The 21,328-nt window shown below is 44.2% G+C and overlaps 1 protein-coding gene across 3 annotated transcripts in view; it reads right to left on the bottom strand.

Moving 5' to 3' along the window:
• DVL1 (dishevelled segment polarity protein 1) overlaps nt 1–21,328 on the bottom strand; it is a 174,624-nt gene that overhangs the window by 49,234 nt on the left and 104,062 nt on the right. For 2 of the 3 annotated variants that reach the window (XM_069741112.1, XM_069741111.1), the window contains exon 5: nt 269–401. In XM_069741112.1, coding sequence (XP_069597213.1) covers nt 269–401 — 133 coding nt within the window. Of the gene's footprint in view, nt 1–268; nt 402–12,288; nt 12,644–21,328 lie in introns of those variants that run through there. The other variant, XM_069741113.1, reaches the window with a different exon arrangement.

The following is a 21,328-nucleotide window of genomic DNA, read 5'->3' on the forward strand; positions in this document are numbered from 1 at the left end:
TCTGAGTTCTAGAACACTGGCGTATGTACATCTAAGATTTCTAGAAAACTAGATTTCTAGAACACTGGCTCAGTGATGGCTAGGAGTTCATGAATACTGGAACACAAGACATCTAGGAGTTCTTGAACACCGGCACACTTGATTAAGAGCTCTAGAACATAGACAGTTTTTAGGCTCTCAGAATACATACTACTAAAATTGGTAAAATGAAAAAAGGTCACAATTTTCTTTCCTAGTAAAGCTCTATGTAAGGGTCTCTGGTACTTACCTGCTAGTGTTGTCTTCATCAGAGTCCACAAAACTGCTGGACTCCAGCTCACTGCTCATCACGGTGGATGTGCTGTCATATCCTCCAGCCTCCCGTAGACGCTCCACCTTGGGGTGCCCATTGATTCTTGGAACTGTCAGAGAAAATAAACATTGTGATGAGCAGAAGCCCCCTGGACGGCTGCTATCGGCTTAGGCCAAGATAGAGTTTTTTGATCAAAGAAATAAAGTTTATACTGTAGGAGAGACAAAAACAGTGCAAAGTACAGTATGAGTAACTACAAGTGACATGTAGATAAGGGCGACTGAAAAAAGAAATATTACCATCTAACGCAATGTATATCTTCCTTTAATCAGAGTGAAAAATGGATGACACTGACACCGGGAGACAACAAACCTGAGAATAGGTCAGGCCTTTAATCAGACTAATGGGTGCTGTCATTTCCAGGCTGTTTGAAGTGAGGTTCCCTGACTGATGAAGATGAAGGAACATTATCTGTCATAGCACAACCCCTGTCATCATCTACCTGTATCCGAGCTCCTGCAGGACTTCCCCTGCTTCAGCTGGCCCTAGGCTCTAGTTATATACCATGAAAGGAGGCTGAAGAGGCATTGTTCGCTGTCAACACATTAAACTGTCAAATCAGGCTTTCTTTTATTATTTTTATTTGGATTGACAGTTTTTTGGCAAATTTTTGTTTATATAATACCGCCATATAGTGACAAGCTGGTAATATTGTCATGTGCTACAAAAATAACACCACCATGACTCTGTCATCAATTCAGTTCCTAAACAATATCACTACATGCTTATGAGTAACCAGCTGAAGAGCCCGGCGTTGCCCGGGCATAGTAACTAACTGTGGTTAGTTACAACAAATTATGATGATTATCCTCCATCCCATAGTCCGTGCCCATATACCCATCATACATATCCTCCATCTCATAGTCCCAGGCCCATATAACCATCATACATAACCTAAATCCCATAGTCCCGTGTCCATATTCCCATCATACACATCCTCCATCCCATAGTCCCGTGCCCATACACCCATCATACACATCTCCCATCTCATAGTTCCGTGCCCATATACCCATCATACACATCCTCCATCCCATAGTTCCGTGCCCATATAACCATCATACATAATCTAAATCCCATAGGCCCATGCATATATGCCAATCATACACATCCTCCATCCCATAGTCCCGTGCCCATATTCCTGTCATACATAGCCTCCATCCCATAGTCCTGTGTCCATATTCCCATCATACACATCCTCCATCCCATAGTCCTGTGCCCATACACCCATCATACACATCTTCCATCCCATAGTCCCGTGCCCATATACCCATCATACACATCCCCCATCTCATAGTCCCGTGCCCATATATGTCATGATAAGGTAATTCAGTACCACAATGGACATTGAGGTCAGAGCACATACAGTGACCTGACAATAACCCAAAAACATAGAACGAACTCTGAGACGTGGAAACTCTGCTGACCGCAATCCCTAATCCTCACCAACACACTAAAGGCAGCCGTGGATTGCGCCTAACGCTCCCTATACAACTCGACACAGCCTGAGAAACTAGCTAGCCTGAAGATAGAAAATAAGCCTACCTTGCCTCAGAGAAATACCCCAAAGGAAAAGGCAGCCCCCACATATAATGACTGTGAGTAAAGATGAAAAGACAAACGTAGAGATGAAATAGATTTAGCAAAGTGAGGCCCGACTTTCTGAACAGAGTGAGGATAGGAAAGATAACTTTGCGGTCAACACAAAACCCTACAAAAACCACGCAAAGGGGGCAAAAAGACCCTCCGTACCGAACTAATGGCACGGAGGTACACCCTCTGCGTCCCAGAGCTCCCAGCAAGCAGGAAAAAACAAATAGACAAGCTGGACAGAAAAAAACAGCAAACAAAATAGCAAAGCGGAACTTAGCTATGCAGAGCAGCAGGCCACAGGAACGATCCAGGAGCAAACAGGTCCAATACTAGAACATTGACTGGAGGCCAGGATCAAAGCACAAGGTGGAGTTAAATAGAGCAGCACCTAACGACTTCACCACATCACCTGAGGAAGGAAACTCAGAAGCCGCAGTACCACTTTCCTCCACCAACGGAAGCTCACAGAGAGAATCGGCCGAAGTACCACTTGTGACCACAGGAGGGAGCTCTGCCACAGAATTCACAACACATATACCCATCACACATCCTCCATTCCATAGTCCCGTGCCCATATTCCCGTCATACATAGCCTCCATCCCATAGTCACGTGTCCATATTCCCATCATACATATCCTCCATCCCATAGTCCCGTGCCCATATACCCATCACACATCCTCCATCCCATAGTTCCGTGCCCATATTCCCATCATACATAGCCTCCATCCCATAGTCCTGTGCCCATATACCCATCATACACATCCTCCATCTCATAGTCCCGTGCCCATATACCCATCACACATCCTCCATCCCATAGTTCCGTGCCCATATACCCATTATGACATCATCTTCGCCATGGCAACCATTCTGACATCATCATTGCCATGGCAACCTATTTTGACATAACCATTACAACCTATTATGACATCATCGTTGCCATGGCAACCATTATGACATCATCTTCGCCATGGCAACCTTTATGACATTATTGACGCCATGGCAACCTTTATGAGATCATCGTCAATACACACACATATACTCGTCTTATATATATATATATACCGTATATACTCGAGTATAAGCCGAGATTTTCAGCCCATTTTTGGGGGCTGAAAGTCCCCCTCTCAGCTTATACTCAAGTCATATACCCGGGGGTCGGCACGGGAGGGGGAGTGGGGGCTGTGTAATTATACTTACCTGCTCCCGCGCGGTCCCTGCAGTCCCTGGCTTCCCCAGCGCTGCAGATTCTTCCTGTACTGAGCGGTCACATGGCACCGCTCATTAGAGAAATGAATATGCGGCTCCACCTCCCATAGAGGTGGAGCCGCATATTCATTACTGTATATGAGCGGTGACACTGCCCGCTCAATACAGGAAGAAGATGCCGCGCCGGGGAAGAAGCAGAGATGCAGCGCCAGGACCAGGTGATTATACGGGGAGGGGGAGCGCTGCGCTGCACGATAGTCACCTGCTCCTCGGTCCGGGTGTCGCTCTGTCTTCAGCAGTGACGCTCAGGTCAGAGGGCGCGGTGACGTAGTCAGTGCGCGCCCTCTGCTGAACGTCAGTGCCGAAAACGGAGCCGCACGAGGAGCAGGTAAAAGTGCCGGGGTCCTGAGCGAAGAGAGGTGAGTATGTGATTTTTTTTTTTATGGCAGCAAAAGCAAATGGGGCAAGTGGCTGTGCGGAGAATCTTATGGGGCCATACTTGTGCAGCATTATAAGGGACAAGTGGCTGTGCGGAGCATCTTATGGGGCCATACTTGTGTAGCATTATAAGGGACAAGTGGCTGTGCGGAGCATCTTATGGGGCCATACTTGTGTAGCATTATAAGGGACAAGTGGCTGTGCGGAGCATCTTATGGGGCCATACTTGTGTAGCATTATAAGGGACAAGTGGCTGTGCGGAGCATCTTATGGGGCCATACTTGTGTAGCATTATAAGGGGCAAGTGGCTGTGCGGAGAATCTTATGGGGCCATACTTGTGTAGCATTATAAGGGACAAGTGGCTGTGCGGAGAATCTTATGGGGCCATACTTGTGTAGCATTATAAGGGACAAGTGGCTGTGCGGAGCATCTTATGGGGCCATACTTGTGTAGCATTATAAGGGACAAGTGGTTGTGCGGAGCATCTTATGGGGCCATACTTGTGTAGCATTATAAGGGACAAGTGGTTGTGCGGAGCATCTTATGGGGCCATACTTGTGCAGCATTATAAGGGGCAAGTGGCTGTGCGGAGCATCTTATGGGGCCATACTTGTGCAGCATTATAAGGGGCAAGTGGCTGTGCAGAGCATCTTATGGGGCCATACTTGTGTAGCATTATAAGGGGCAAGTGGCTGTGCGGAGCATCTTATGGGGCCATACTTGTGTAGCATTATAAGGGACAAGTGGCTGTGCGGAGCATCTTATGGGGCCATACTTGTGTAGCATTATAAGGGGCAAGTGGCTGTGCAGAGCATCTTATGGGGCCATACTTGTGCAGCATTATAAGGGGCAAGTGGCTGTGCAGAGCATCTTATGGGGCCATACTTGTGCAGCATTATAATGGGCAAGTGGCTGTGCAGAGCATCTTATGGGGCCATACTTGTGTAGCATTATAAGGGGCAAGTGGCTGTGCGGAGCATCTTATGGGGCCATACTTGTGTAGCATTATAAGGGACAAGTGGCTGTGCGGAGCATCTTATGGGGCCATACTTGTGTAGCATTATATGGGACAAGTGGCTGTGCGGAGCATCTTATGGGGCCATACTTGTGCAGCATTATAAGGGGCAAGTGGCTGTGCAGAGCATCTTATGGGGCCATACTTGTGTAGCATTATAAGGGGCAAGTGGCTGTGCAGAGCATCTTATGGGGCCATAACATTTGTGCAGCACTATATGGGGAAGTGACTGTGCGGAGCATCTTATGGGGCCATACTTGTGCAGCATTATGAGGGTCAAGTGACTGTGCGGAGCATCTATGGGGCCATAACACTTGTGCAGCACTATATGGGGCAAGTGGCTGTGCGGAGCATCTTATGGGGCCATACTTGTGCAGCACTATAAGGGGCAAGTGACTGTGCGGAGCATCTATGGGGCCATAACACTTGTGCAGCACTATATGGGGCAAGTGACTGTGCGGAGCATCTTATGGGGCCATAACGCTTGTGCAGCACTATATGGGGCAAGTGGCTGTGCGGAGCATCTTATGGGGCCATAACACTTGTGCAGCACTATATGGGGCAAGTGACTGTGCGGAGCATCTTATGGGGCCATAACACTTGTGCAGCACTATATGGGGCAAGTGACTGTGCGGAGCATCTTATGGGGCCATAACACTTGTGCAGCACTATATAGGCAAATATCTCTATGGAGCATCTTATGAGGCCCTTATAACCCTTTATGCAGCATTATATGGGGCATATTTTAATATGGAGCATCTAATGGGGCCCATCAAACTGTATGGAGCATTATATGGGGCTCCTGATTCAATATGGATATTCAAAAACACTTAACCTACTGATGTCTCAATTAACTTTACTTTTATTGGTATCTATTTTTACTTTTGAAATTTACCGGTAGCTGCTGCATTTTCCACCCTAGGCTTATACTCGAGTCATTAAGTTTTCCCATTTTTTTGTGGCAAAATTAGGGGGGTCGGCTTATACTCGAGTATATACGGGGTATATATATATATATATATATCTATATATATATATATATCTATATATATATATATAGATATATATATATATATAGATATATATATATATATATATATATATATATAGATATATATATATATATATATATACTGGATGGTTGCAGTTTGATCATGACTTTCTCACTCTCTTGGAGCCCCTATGAAACGGGGCCCTGGACAATTGCCCAGTTCATCATTCTTATCCCTCCATGGCTAATGTGCTGTATGTTCAGTATTATGTAGGTTCTGGATGTACATCTAGAATACCGTAACACAGTATTACAATATAGTCTTCTGAAAGAGACCTTGCAGTCACCATTTTTTATTTCCCCATCTATAGAATTGTTCAAAGTCGGAGCAGTTGAAAAATTACATATATTTTGAAGCAGAAAATGCACTTTAAAGGGGTTGTCTACTTGTAAAAAAACATTGAAGGAGAGTTTTGAATGAAACAAGTTATCTCCTATCCATAACTTTTAGGTCAGTGTGGGTTTGACAACTGATCACCAAAATGGGGAACTTTTATCTCTTCCCGGCCTTTTGGATAAGATGAAGTGTAATATAGTTAGAAAAGTCAGCTATTGACTGGGCTGCCTGAGTAAAATGATAAAAAGCACACTGGTCGGAAGTTTCGGGGTGTATGTTGGGTGGCTTAGGCTGGGTTCACATTGCGCTAGGTGTGTCCGTCTAACGGACTCGTTTTTAAGTAGTAAAAACGCAATGTAACGCACATACTAACGCGCCCATAGACTTGCATTGTCTGACGCATCGTGACGCATCCCTAAATTGGTATATAGTCATCCGGTAGGCGAATCTGGTCCCCAGGATCGAAGTCATAGACTGAGTAGTTTGAAAGCCCAATTCTGCTTCATTCATTCCCTATAAGACTGCAGGGTTGCTGTATACGGCTTTCTCGGGCAGCCCCGTACAGAATGAGTAGAGCGGGTGGGTCAATCATGCGCCCAACCGATCCATTCTAAAGTGAATAAAAATGCCTGTTTTGCTGAGTGTCGCAGCGTTCAGACCCACACCAATCTTAAATTGATGGATTGGTGACAACATCTCCCAGTTGGAATACCCCTTTAATATAGGGGGTCTTCTTTATATCATTCTCATGCCTGGGGCAGAGAGGAGAGCAGTTATATAGAGTTTCTCTCTCTGGAGGAGCTGTTCTGTCCTATAATACACAGCGCCTACTGTTTTTAATAAGTCAGTGTAATGCTTATTATCCCCTGTGGAGGCGCTGCAGCGAAAATGTGCACTTCCTTCTAGGTTTCCCCACAGATTACAGCTGACTGATGGCAGACTTAAGGAGCTCAAAAGGTCCCTTTGACACAAATGAGAAAAACAATACTATGAATGACCTGTAACAGTGGAGGGCCCAATTGGAAATTTTGCAATGGGGCCCATGCGCTTCAGGTTACACCTCTGCATACAAATATTTTATCGTCTAGGTGTTCCATTTGAATTGTGATATAATGATGCCGCTAATCCCTAATTATAGCCGATCACAGCCTGGGGCAACGTTCCAAAGAATGCGGCGTGGAAGAGTTTTCTATATATAATACATAACATCATCATTTCTCGCCTTTCAGTCCTATCCCTTGACAGGGCGTATACTGGAAGGTAAACACATCCATTCCTTACAGGAGACACCTTACACCGTGTACCAGGCCCAGCATGTAACAGGCTTAGGAGGAGGCTTTATCTTCAGATCCTTGTTTGGACGCAGAACTCCAAAATTACTTTCAATCCTAGATGGAAAACTGCTCTAAAACTAAATATGATCGGCCCTCTACGCTTCTCATCTTCACTCCCGGATTCTATTTCTTTACCTCGGCAAAACTCCTCCGTATCTGAGAATGCATGACGGACACATTAGATGAATATGGGTCCATCCCACTGATTTCGAAAGGACTGGATGACTAATTATTTGTCTTTTGGGACCACACGACTGTCTCCTTATGTAAAAGGTCAGGGGCGATTAGGATCAAACAGATGGATTTCAACTGCCTGATCCTTCTGCTCTCGAGAAGATAGGCTAGAGGAGTCTTACAGCCGATGACTCCCCTAACACATGCATGCTCTGTCATTACGAGCGGACATGTGTACGAGGGATCAGGAGAGATCGATCTTCGTCACATCTCATCAAAGCGTTTACATCAGAGGTAGTACACCTTAGGAGCATTCCCCGATGCAGGAACAAGCCCTTTGAAATACAGCCTGTGTCTACATTTGGTACATGTATCGGGAGGGCATCAGATGTGAACAGAATATTACCTATTCTCAGGCGTGGACTGGCCGACTGGAGAACAGGAGAATCCTCCGGTGGGCCACCCCCCTCTTATATGAGCAGTACTTGGCACAATATACTTGAATCACTATGTACAGACAAAGGCAAACGTCTAACAGTAACAAGTATTAGCTAAGGACGAGTTTATGAAAAGTAAAATTTTAACACAACTCATCCCTAAACTGCAACAGTTTCTTGATTCGGAAACAAGGGTATGGTCACAATCAATCAACCACGCATTCTGCCGCAATCAATGGTTCTCACGGAAAAAAACACTGAGAAACATAATGCCTTTACGTCTCCAGCATTAGCAGATATCGCCTATATGTTGTATAGAGCACTGTACCTAAGAGGAAACATCATAATACATTAGCGTGAAATTCCCACAATAAAAGATCACGGTCAGTCTCCAGTAATGAAAAACTTTCAGAGGTCATCTGGTGACCCCCATCGCTGCGATCTATTTCACTGCGAACATAAAGTCGTTTTCCTATGGATAGGGATGGTTTGCTTAAAAAAAAATATTCTGAGTTAACATACATTTACATAGGCATTTCTATCCATAACTAGGCCACAGGCATTTCTATCCATAACTAGCCCACAGGCATTTATATCCATAACTATCCCATATGCATTTATATCCATAACTATCCCATATGCATTTATATCCATAACTAGCCCATATGCATTTATATCCATAACTATCCCATATGCATTTATATCCATAACTAGCCCACAGGCATTTATATCCATAACTATCCCATATGCATTTATATCCATAACTAGCCCACAGGCATTTATATCCATAACTATCCCATATGCATTTATATCCATAACTAGGCCACAGGCATTTCTGTCCATAACTAGCCCACAGGCATTTCTGTCCATAACTAGACCATAGGCATTTCTGGCCATAACTAGCCCACAGGCATTTCTGTCCATAACTAGACCATAGGCATTTCTGGCCATAACTAGCCCACAGGCATTTCTTTCCATAACTAGACCATAGGCATTTCTGTCCATAACTAGGCCATAGGCATTTCTGTCCATAACTAGACCATAGGCATTTCTGTCCATAACTAGGCCATAGGCATTTCTATCCATAACTATCCCACAGGCATTTCTGTCCATAACTATCCCACAGGCATTTCTGTCCATAACTAGACCATAGGCATTTCTGGCCATAACTAGCCCACAGGCATTTCTGTCCATAACTATCCCACAGGCATTTCTGTCCATAACTAGGCCATAGGCATTTCTGGCCATAACTAGGCCATATGCATTTCTGGCCATAACTAGGCCATAGGCATTTCTGTCCATAACTATCTGACAGGCATTTCTGTCCATAACTAGCCCACAGGCATTTCTGTCCATAACTAGCGCACAGGCATTTCTGTCCATAACTAGGCCATAGGCATTTCTATCCATAACTAGCCCACAGGCAGGGCCGGCGTCAGCACCCGGCGCACCCGGGCAAGTGCCGGGGCCCGTGACAAGACAGGGGGGCCCACTCACGCAGTCATACATCCATCTGGCCGCTTTAACCCTTTCTACCCTTTCAATTTGCCCTGCCTGGCACAAGCATCTTCTCAGTCAGTGCAGGGCCAGGCACATAGGGGTTAAGGACACAGCCAGCATGACATTGTGGGCGGAGAGTTCTCCTGCTCTGCTCTCCTGGCTGTGTGCAGTGCTGAACTAATCAGGCACAGGCAGATTCCGGACTGGAGGAGCTGCTACCGTCACCTGAGTGTGCGCCATGCTATATCGCTGTATATTCTGACAGTCTGGGTGACCTGGGGGGGCGGCCATGGGCTGGGCGGCAGCAGCTGACATATATATATATATATATATATATATATATATACTACAGCACCCGCCCAGCCCAGGCCCCCAGCACAGCCTGTATAGATACACTGTATATAGTATATATACAGGACAGGTGCTGGGGGCATGGGCTGGGCGGCTGTTGAAGCATATACACCGCACAGTACCTCTCCCCTGTATATATATACTGCACAGTACCTCTCCCCTGTATATATACACCGCACAGTACCTCTCCCCTGTATATATACACCGCACAGTACCTCTCCCCTGTATATATACACCGCACAGTACCTCTCCCCTGTATATATACACCGCACAGTACCTCTCCCCTGTATATATACACCGCACAGTACCTCTCCCCTGTATATATACACCGCACAGTACCTCTCCCCTGTATATATACACCGCACAGTACCTCTCGCCTGTATATATACACCGCACAGTACCTCTCCCCTGTATATATACACCGCACAGTACCTCTCCCCTGTATATATACACCGCACAGTACCTCTCCCCTGTATATATACACTGCACAGTACCTCTCCCCTGTATATATACACTGCACAGTACCTCTCCCCTGTATATATACACCGCACAGTACCTCTCCCCTGTATATATACACTGCACAGTACCTCTCCCCTGTATATATACACACCGCACAGTACCTCTCCCCTGTATATATACACTGCACAGTACCTCTCCCCTGTATATATACACTGCACAGTACCTCTCCCCTGTATATATACACACCGCACAGTACCTCTCCCCTGTATATATACACTGCACAGTACCTCTCCCCTGTATATATATACTGCACAGTACCTCTCCCCTGTATATATACACTGCACAGTACCTCTCCCCTGTATATATACATTGCACAGTACCTCTCCCCTGTATATATACTCCGCACAGTATCACTCCTCCTGTCCTGTATATATACACCGCACAGTACCTCTCCCCTGTATATATACACTGCACAGTAACACTCCCCTCTATATATACTCCGCACAGTACCACTCCTCCTGTCCTGTATATATACACCACACAGTACCTCTCCCCTGTATATATACACTGCACAGTACCTCTCCCCTGTATATATACACCGCACAGTACCACTCCTCCTGTCCTGTATATATACACTGCAGAATTTACAATAGCTATCACTCATGTAAGAAGTGAATTATGGCATTGGACTATACCTATATTTCTCTGCTGTATCTGGGCATCATGAATCGTGGTATGTGTTAAAGGGAGGGGGGGCCCACTGAGACTCTTTCGCCCGGGGCCCTCAAAAACCTGGAGCCGGCCCTGCCCACAGGCATTTCTGTCCATAACTAGCCCACAGGCATTTATATCCATAACTAGGCCATAGGCATTTCTGTCCATAACTAGGCCATAGGCATTTCTGTCCATAACTAGCACATAGGCATTTCTGTCCATAACTAGCCCACAGGCATTTCTGTCCATAACTAGGCCATGGGCATTTCTGTCCATAACTAGCCCACAGGCACTTCTGTCCATAACTAGCACATAGGCATTTCTGTCCATAACTAGCACATAGGCATTTCTGTCCATAACTAGCCCACAGGCATTTCTGTCCATAACTAGCCCACAGGCATTTCTGTCCATAACTAGGCCATGGGCATTTCTGTCCATAACTAGGCCATGGGCATTTCTGTCCATAACTAGCCCACAGGCATTTCTGTCCATAACTAGCCCACAGGCATTTCTGTCCATAACTAGCCCACAGGCATTTCTGCCCATAATTAAAAATTGTTTGGTTCTCGTTTTAAGCTCATATTTATATGAAATGACGCAAACTGCATTGTGACACATGATCAAGACTACAATCATTCAGCCCCATACAATTTGCATATTGCTGGAATTATCCTGTTTAGATGAGAAGATATGCTGCAAAACAACATTAATTTTTGGGCCATAAAACAAATGAGATCCTCAGACTGATCGCCGCCATGTTCTCATGAATCAATGATTTGGAACCCATCGATGGCTGAATATACTGTATAAAAGGGTCTTTAATAGAAGGATGTTTCCCTATTTGGGACAAGCGTCTACTAACCAAAGTACATAGTAGCCACAAAGAGCGTCTCTTGCTTGCCAGGAATCGGTAGGATTATCTATTATTTCAATAAACATCATGTAATACCTAATATCTCCTCTGGAGGTGCTGCAGGGTAATTGAACCAGGGCTGCAAGATTCTCAAGCAGGTCACACAAATGCTCTCTTTGAGACTTATTAGTAAGACAGCCAGATCAGCATTGTTTAGGAGACTTCCCCAAAGCAAAGAGCCCGTCTAAATCTATAAATATGATGGAACAGCAGTGACCAAAACATTTTTTTTACATATCTGCCTAATATTGTAAAATGAAGTCTGTCCTCATAGGTTTTTGGACGTCTGGAAAAAGGTGAGAAATGTTAATGCCTTATGATTTAGGTCTTACTCTGAGTAATTGATGAAGATCAGGTCAGCAAAGGATTCTTACGTCACATACTACAGGTCACCAAAGGTCCAGGTTGATACCTACAATGACACACTCGTGGTTGAGCTTCTGGGTAACAACGAACAGGTTCCAGGGGCCAAGGCAGACAAAAATGACCTCTATGCGTAGATCTCATTGCATGTGGGCGCGATTGAAAGGAAAAGTTTGATCGATGGCGTTGTGGTGGGTTCCTTCCAAAACATTCAATGAATGAAGAGGTAACCATGATGGACCTCGAGATGGAGCATAAATCCAGAAGATCCTATGATACAGTTATGAAGACGAACGTATTACCAGGCATCAGGTATAATGAGAGGTGCATGGAGAATGTCATATATTAGATAATATTTTAGAAATGTTCCTTTTCCGGTAGCTTCCCTTCCATCAGATGATTGATGATCTGTAATGATGGTGAAACAGGAAATTGGCAAGAAATAAGTAGTTGTAGAGCATTCTAATCAGCTCAGAGCATTCTACATTTACATAACTAGTGATCGCTCTATTCAAGTGTCCCTACCACGTCAAGAACATTGCCGAAACCCTAGTGAACTATTGGTTATGTGCACACGGAGGTTTGGGGTTTTTTTTTTCAAGGCGGTCAAAAACAAATTTTGTAGAGGAAACACTCCTTCAAGGAGTTATTGACGTAGTTTTTCATTTCATGAAGCTGTTTTGAAAAGTTTTGGAAGATTTTTTTGTTTCCTTGAAGCCTTTTTTGGCAGCATTTTTTTTTCATAGTGTCTAATTCCATCAGGAGCTGCTTCATAGAAGTGACATGCACTTTTTTCCCCCTCATGAGTCATTTTCGAAAACCTGAAGCGAAAAAAACCCCAAAAACGTTCAGGAGGTTGAATATAAGAGGAGCAAATAAAAATGATGAGTCTTTGAAGCTTTTTTTTTTTTCTTTTTTTTTACCAATTTTCCAAGCGTTGTTTTGAGCGGACCTGTTCCAAAAAACTATATAAAAAAGACTCTGTGTGCACATACCCTAAGAGATAGTGGATTCTGAAATTATATACAGCACTCTAAAGTTAGAGTCACATGACCGTTTATATCTCCTGCGAGGAAATCGGTCCGATTACACCAATCACACTTTGATCGGACTATGATCGGACTCTGATCAGAGTGTGTTCAGACTATGATCAGAGTTTGATCAGCAGGGCTGTGGAGTCGGAGTCGGAGTCGGTGTCTGAATAAAATGGACTGACTCAGACTCCTAAAATATTTAATACATTGGGTTCAGTAGTTCAGTGCAGGATGTGCTGTAAATGCATTTATAAAAATTTGGGAAAGTTATGAAATGTCTTATCAATGTCTGCTCTGTTCCTGATCTAAGGATCTCAGCTTTTAGTTGAGATGAATCTGTGCTGCACTTTATGTACATGCTCAGTAATGACCGATGCTGTGGAGTTGGAGTTGAGATGAACCTGTACTGCACTTTATGTACATGCTCAGTAGTGACCATGACCAGTGCTGTGGAGTCGTAGTGGAGATGAATCTGTGCTGCACTTTATGTACATGCTCATCAGTGACCAGTGCTGTGGAGTCGGAGTTGAGATGAATCTGTGCTGCACTCTATGTACATGCTCAGTAATGACCAGTGCTGTGGAGTTGGAGTTGAGATGAACCTGTGCTGCACTTTATGTACATGCTCAGCAGTGACCAGTGCTGTGGAGTTGGAGTTGAGATGAATCTGTGCTGCACTTTATGTACATGCTCAGCAGTGACCAGAGCTGTGGAGTCGGAGTTGAGATGAATCTGTGCTGCACTTTATGTACATGCTCAGTAGTGACCAGTGCTGTGGAGTCGGAGTTGAGATGAATCTGTGCTGCACTTTATGTACATGCTCAGTAATGACCAGTGCTGTGGAGTCGGAGTTGAGATGAACCTGTGCTGCACTTTATGTACATGCTCAGTAGTGACCAGTGCTGTGGAGTCGGAGTTGAGATGAATCTGTGCGGCACTTTATGTACATGCTCAGTAGTGACCAGTGCTGTGGAGTCGTATATGAGATGAATCTGTGCTGCACTTTATGCACATGCTCAGTAGTGACCAGTGCTAAGGAGTCGGAGTTGAGATGAATCTGTGCTGCACTTTATGTACATGCTTAGTCGTGACCAGTGCTGTGGAGTCGGAGTTGAGATGAATCTGTGCTGCACTTTATGTACATGCTCAGTAGTGACCAGTGCTGTGGAGTCGGAGTTGAGATGAACCTGTACTGCACTTTATGTACATGCTCAGTAGTGACCAGTGCTGTGGAGTCAGAGTTGAGATGAATCTGTGCTGCACTTTATGTACATGCTCAGTAGTGACCAGTGCTGTGGAGTCAGAGTTGAGATGAACCTGTACTGCACTTTATGTACATGCTCAGTAGTGACCAGTGCTGTGGAGTCGGAGTTGAGATGAACCTGTACTGCACTTTATGTACATGCTCAGTAGTGACCAGTGCTGTGGAGTCGGAGTTGAGATGAACCTGTACTGCACTTTATGTACATGATCAGTAGTGACCAGCGCTGTGGAGTCAGAGTTGAAATTAATCTGTGCTGCACTTTACGTACATGCTCAGTACTGACCAGTGCTGTGGAGTTGGAGTCTGGAGTCACGGAAATTGAGGAATCTGAGTCAGAGGTTTGGCTTACCGACTCCACGGCTCTGGTGAATAGGAGTGTGTTCAGAGTGTGGTCCAATTTTCTTGGATATGGAGAGCAAAAAAAAAAATGTTTCTCCATCTGCTCAATTAAGTGCTGTCCGATTTTTCTTACAGACCCATAGACTTTTAATAGCCCAGTGCGATCCAATTAAAGGAGGCAAATTGTGCATGCTGCGATTTTTTTTCCCCCGGGCCACATGGAACAAGGAAAAATTCAGACATGAGCGTGGCCTCATTGAACAATGTGGACAAATATTATCTGTCAAAACAACGGAGAGCACTTGTCCGATTTGTACGGTGGTCGCACGAGCCCTGATGCTAATGATGTCACTCACCAGTCATACCTTCCCTCTTCTTTCATTGATGTAAAGCTGCCTAAAAACTAAATGGTATATGGCCAGCAGTAATCACAGCAGTGGGGAGATTTTTGGAAACCATATACAATAGATTGCAGGCCGCTGCCGTGAAAAATAACAGTATCTGCCAATCAAAGTAATGTACGGCTGTGAGCTCAATCGTATGGCCATCTGCTCCACGTACTGGAGACTAAACAATACTAATTCGATCACTTTTCTGCAGTCATGTATCATCCCTTACATAGGACTGCACCCAGTGTGCACCAATACGGGTACATTTACCAGGAGGGCAATGTAAAGCCCTAAACCTGATCAACTGTATGAAATAACAAACTCATCCGCCGTGCATCTAATATGTTCCATCTGTATTATTGGGTTATGTCTTAATAACTATCTCGCATCTGTTTCTAAGTGAAATGATGAAAAAAATCCTATTATTATTTATTTTGTTTTTATACATTCTACCATTATTTTACCATTAAAAAAAAAAAATTCCCAAACTAACCTCACTGTGTAACGACCTGAAGATTTATTAAGAAACACATTAAAAAAAAGAACATCGTTATAACAGATACGTACACGACCGTATCTGCTGATCATGCTGCCGACGGCTCTTAAGTTCTAAAAGACGCAATTAAATTTGAGCTCGTTTGCTCCCGGCTGCAAGATCTCATAGCAAGATAAGCAGAGATTGTGCAGAACTGAATCTATAGTGAAGAAGTCCTATGTAAAACCTTACATGACCCATAGTAAAATCGCCTACATCTGACACAGTTTGCTCTCCTATGTATAAGTCTATACATTCTATGTAAAGAGGTTTACTCAAAAAAAAATAATTGTTTTTGGTGTTAATTCTATATTTAAAGGGACAGATCATCCCGCTCTCATATTAAGGTAAAAACACCCCCAAAATGATGCAGGCAATACATAAGGGTCGTTTACTTACATAGTATAGTTGCACGGAGCTCAGGTTATGCTCGTGATCATTGCACATTTCATTCTCCGCAATTCCAGTGCCCCCAACAAAAGCTACCTGAGAAGTACTACTACCACCACCGGAGCCGACGACTCCATTCTCACAGCCGCTGAGGTCACTGCCCTTGAAGCCAATGAGATCCTAGCATGCAAATGTATTATGGAACTGTATATAGGGGCAGCCCCAGGCGGTGGGCTTCCTGAGATTGATAAACGGCCACATCAGAAGTGACTGCCCTAAGGGGGTGAATGTGGGAAGAGAGAAAGAAAAAAAACTCTGTTTCCCTAGTAGAGGCTTTGCCCTTTATTTTTTCTCTCTCTTTTTTTTTTTTTTTTTTTTAAGAAAGTGATTTACCATTCCCTTTGATGCTTTTACAACACGAATCGGGACCCCACAAGACATCGATCTATCCTGATATTTTACTAACACATATAAGCCCATGTGCACCCCTCCCTAGCTGAATACTGAAAATAACTTTACGTTTTCCCCCCCTGTAGGACAATTTTTTTTTTTTTTTATAAATTCTTTAGTCTTTTTTTTTTTAACAATTGTAGGACAATTTTTAAACAGCTGTAAATTTTGGTTTTAAAATCATCAAATTTTAGTTTTGTTTCTAAGATGTTCTGAAAGTTTTTTTTGTTTTTTTAATTTGTAAGAAATGTGGGTGACACGTCCATTCGCCACAAATCTTATTCCAGTCCTTGTGGCGTAAGGTACGCCTTTGCTGGTCGTGAATTTGGCGAATGGGGACCACCAGAAAACCCATCTTGTCCCTGTTCCACCCCAGCTACGCTGACTGTGACGGAGCTGGGAGAAAATATCGTGAACATCCCAAAAATCGGAACATTTTTGCGCAAAAATATTGCTGCATTTCAACGTTTTTTTTATGCCAGAATTCTCGAGTAAAAGCTTTAAATCGGGGACATGGAGTTAAAAAAAAATGGCAAATTTTCTAGTGGAAACCGCTTCAAGAAACTCTTCTTTGCACAGTTTTTATGTGCGATTTTTATTGAGTAAGTGAAACAAAGAAACGCCAGGCCAGCAGTTTAACCTATGGATTTTTAAGAATCCCCATTAAAAGGAATGGGTGAAATCGGCACCAAAAAAATGCGTTTCTGCACCATAAAATGAGACCCGGCAAAATAAAAATAAAAATCAACAAGAAAATTTTGGAAAAAAAACTATACGTAGTGTGTGAATAAGATTTAAATGGAAACTCATACACTTTGCTGGTGCTGTAAAATGCTGAGGATTGTAAGTGTGGAAACATCGGCACCACACGTGCAATGTGTGAACACAGCCTAACGGCCATATGTTAGGGGACACAGGGCAATTTTTGAAACTCCATATTTTGAAAAGAGAAGAATTCACGGCAAATCCGCCGTAAAGTTTGTGTGTGCAATGACATTTTGGAACAAATATATCATACTTAGGCCAGTTTCACACGTCCAGATAATTCCAGTACCGGAAAAAAATCGGTACCGGAATTATCCGTGTCCGTGTGCCCCTACGTTTCTGGGGCACATCAGTGTGACACACGTGCGGCACACGTGTGCCGCCCGTGTGCCCACTGGGTACCACACGCACCGTGCTGGGTACCAAACGTACCAGCATCAGGTGCTGAAGCCGCGATTCATATCTTCCCTGCAGCAGCGTTTGCTGCAGAGAAGATATGAATAATAGTATTTAAAATAAAGATCTATGTGCCGGAGACACTGACGTGTGAAACAGGCCTTAGGCAGGGCTGCGTAACCACTTGTGGCTCCAATAAAGCTGTCCATGGTGTTGACATGAACAGGGCCTTGGCCACATGAGGTCCCTATTAGTGATTAGTGAACATGCTGGAATAAGGTGTTATCTGAGCATGCTCGCGTGCTAACCGAGTGTCTTCGGCGTGCTCGAATACTAAGGTCGAGTCCCCGCTGCTGCATGTCTCGTGGCGGTTCGACAGCCGCAACAAATGCAGGGATTGTCTAACAGCCACGAGGTATGCAGCCGCGAGGACTAGAACATAGTATTGGAGCAAGTCACTCAGTTGGCACCCGAGCATGCTCAGATAACACCTTATTCAAGCACGCTCGCTCATCACTAGTCCATATGGTTCCATATTAGGACTCTTCGCACCACCAAAGATGCTCTTTGAGCGCTATGAGTATTTTCCCTTTAGTAACACTATTTTTTCCATCACAGATTGAATGTGGATCCGTAAGGCTAGGGTCACATTGCGTTAGGGCAGTCCGTCTAGCCCATAGCGCTGCGGACTGCGCTAACGCAATGTCACAAAAGGGATCGCGTTAGCCGATCCCGCTAGCGCAAATCCCCGATCTGCGCTAGCGAGGAAAGGACCGCGAACACTGCAAGCAGCAAGCAAGCAGCGTTCACGGTCCGTCACTCAAATGACGGCACATCGCTAGCGCACGCCCGATGTGGGCGTGCGCTAGCGATGCGTTCGCAATTACAGGCAATGGCGGCGTTAACGGACTACGTTATACCGCGTTATAACGTAGTCCGTTAAACGCGGTCACATAAAGCAATGTGACCCTAGCCTAAAAAATTGGGAGGCACAGTATGGACTCTATAACACATTGTTATAGAATACCAGCAAGTGGATGAGGCAAAAAAATGTACAGAAAACTGCTTTATAAGTGCATTCCTCCGAAAAGTGTCTAAGAGCCTTTTTTGTACCCACGCAGTGTACGGTATATATGTGTTTATTTTCACTCCTCACGGCTCATTTATATCAGTTTTGCCTGTAGCACGTTCATCTCAGACCCACAAAATGAAACTGTCACAGTGATCATTAATCATGACAGTCTGTCAGCCCACTACTCTCTCATGTTTTAGTTTGTTGCTGTTTTTTTTTTAATTGTAAATTAATTTTTATGGGTTAACCAAGGTCAGACACATGATCAATTATCAGAGTCCAGATCTCTTAGCATAATTATATTAAAAAATGAAATATGGCTATAATTCCAGACATAAACTTGGGTGTCACCAGTATTTTTTTAATGCCAGTCTACTGGGATAATATTGTGAGATAATGAGAATTTTATTATAATTTTGTATGAATTAAGGCCTTATACACACAGTCATTTCCATGCATACATGTATAGCAGGTATACAGAGTTCAAAAGGTGCTGTAAAATTAAAAAAAACAATGGGACAAGCCTCAATTTTTATTTTTATCTTTTCACAAATCCAGAAAAAAAAATCTGTGAGAAACGTTCCATGCCTGTATTTAAACCTTTTGAACAGTATGGACAAAAGACTTATGGGTGACATATCACAGATCTGCTGTACAACATAACCATGAGTCCATAAGACAATTTATGGTCACAATGATGTAGGGAAGTTGTCGACACTGCAGTACTACAAATGGTTGGGACATCTCTCAGCAGCAAGTGGCTCGGTGTTGCCTACAGTAAAGCATGGCGGTAGCTTGTTGATGCCTACAGTGAAGCATGGAGGTGGCTTGTGTTGCCTACAGTCAAAGCACCACTCCAGTATTTTATTTCATTTCAGCGCCTGGGTGTTGCTACTAAACTAAGCTTCCCGACCCTTGTTTTATATTTACCATCTGCGGTCTTCAGCTCTTCCCGGCGCTGCTCTGGTTACACAACGTCATCTTGTGACTGCATTTTCTGAGTGACCGTTCACAAGCTCTCGATGCTAGTCTATCAGGGCTTTGTTCTGGCTCTCAGAGACTTACATCAAGTTGTGACTTTCGCATTGGTTCAGCAAACACTGAAGTGATCTGACAGGTAATAATCAGCTGGAGACTAACAGGAACAGCGCCAGGAGCGGATGAAGACGGGGCAGTGAAGTTAGTTTAGTAGCACTACTCCAGTGCTGCAATATAAAAAGAAATGCTGGGGTGGTGCTTTAAGCATGGTGGTGGCTTGGTGATATTTAAAATGAAGAATGGCTGTGGATCTGTGATGTCTAAATAGAAGCATGGCAGTGGCACAGTGATGAATACAGGGAAACATGGTGTCGAATTGGTGATGCCTACAGTGAAGAATAGTGGTGGTCTGGTGATGCAAGGCGGTAGCTTGGTGATGCCTAAAGTATAGGCTGGCAGTGGTTCAGTGTTGCCTACAGTGAAGGATGGCGGTGGCCCGGTAATTAATACAGTGAAGCATGGCAGCAGTTCAGTGATGCCCACAGTGAAGCATCGTGGTGGCGCAGTGATGCTCTAGGGGTGCTTTGCTTCTTCTGGTACTGGAAACCTACAGCATGTGGAGAGCAAGATGGATGCAATCAAGCATCAGGAAATCCTAGGAGAAAATGTCATGGCTTATGTGAGGAACACAAAGCTTGGGTATCATTGGACTTTCCAACAGGACAGCGATCACAAGCATACCTTACAGTGTACCAAGGCATGGTTTCAGAAAAAGTCGTTGAAGATTCTGGAGTGGCCATCACAGTCTTCTGACTTGAACCCCACAGAAAATCTTTAGTGGGATTTGACTGAGGCATTTACAGAAAGGAAACCAAAGAACCTTAGTGATCTGGATGCCATTGCCTATGAGGAATGGACTAAGATTCCTCAAAAACATTGCCAGAAGCCAGTGTCTGGCTGTGCATCACTTTTCCATCAGGTCATAACAGCCAGAAAGGCTCTAAGTAGTAAAGAGGGGCTGTTCACAAATAATTCTGGGATGACTGTAGTCAGTAAATGTGCCATTTTGTGATGAATTTTGAGAAACCACTTGCTATGTTAGTTGCATATTTCCTATCACCACAAGAAACACAAAATATATGGCATGAATACCACAGATCCATGGGTCACTGTTGTGTGGGACGCCCTTCGTGACTATGTGCAAACAATGGGGTACAAGAGAAAGTAGAGGCATACTATAGTGGGTGCAGGAGGGGCAATCTCACCCGTGCACTGAAGCCTAAGGGGGCCCAAAAGGTTCCTTTCACCCATATGAGGAGACCAATATTATTAAAGACCCGGGATCGTTTGAGATTTTGTATGGGCCCTTCAGCTACAAGTTACGCCTCTGTGAGAAAGGAGCTCACTTGTGGGGCCCAAATAATAGTTACGGTGGCCTCGATGATAATGTTTGGCTGTGTTGTAGAGATGAGACATTAGCA

The sequence above is a fragment of the Ranitomeya imitator genome, chromosome 10, assembly GCF_032444005.1.
Source record: "Ranitomeya imitator isolate aRanImi1 chromosome 10, aRanImi1.pri, whole genome shotgun sequence".
NCBI classification, from domain to species: Eukaryota; Metazoa; Chordata; class Amphibia; order Anura; family Dendrobatidae; genus Ranitomeya; species Ranitomeya imitator.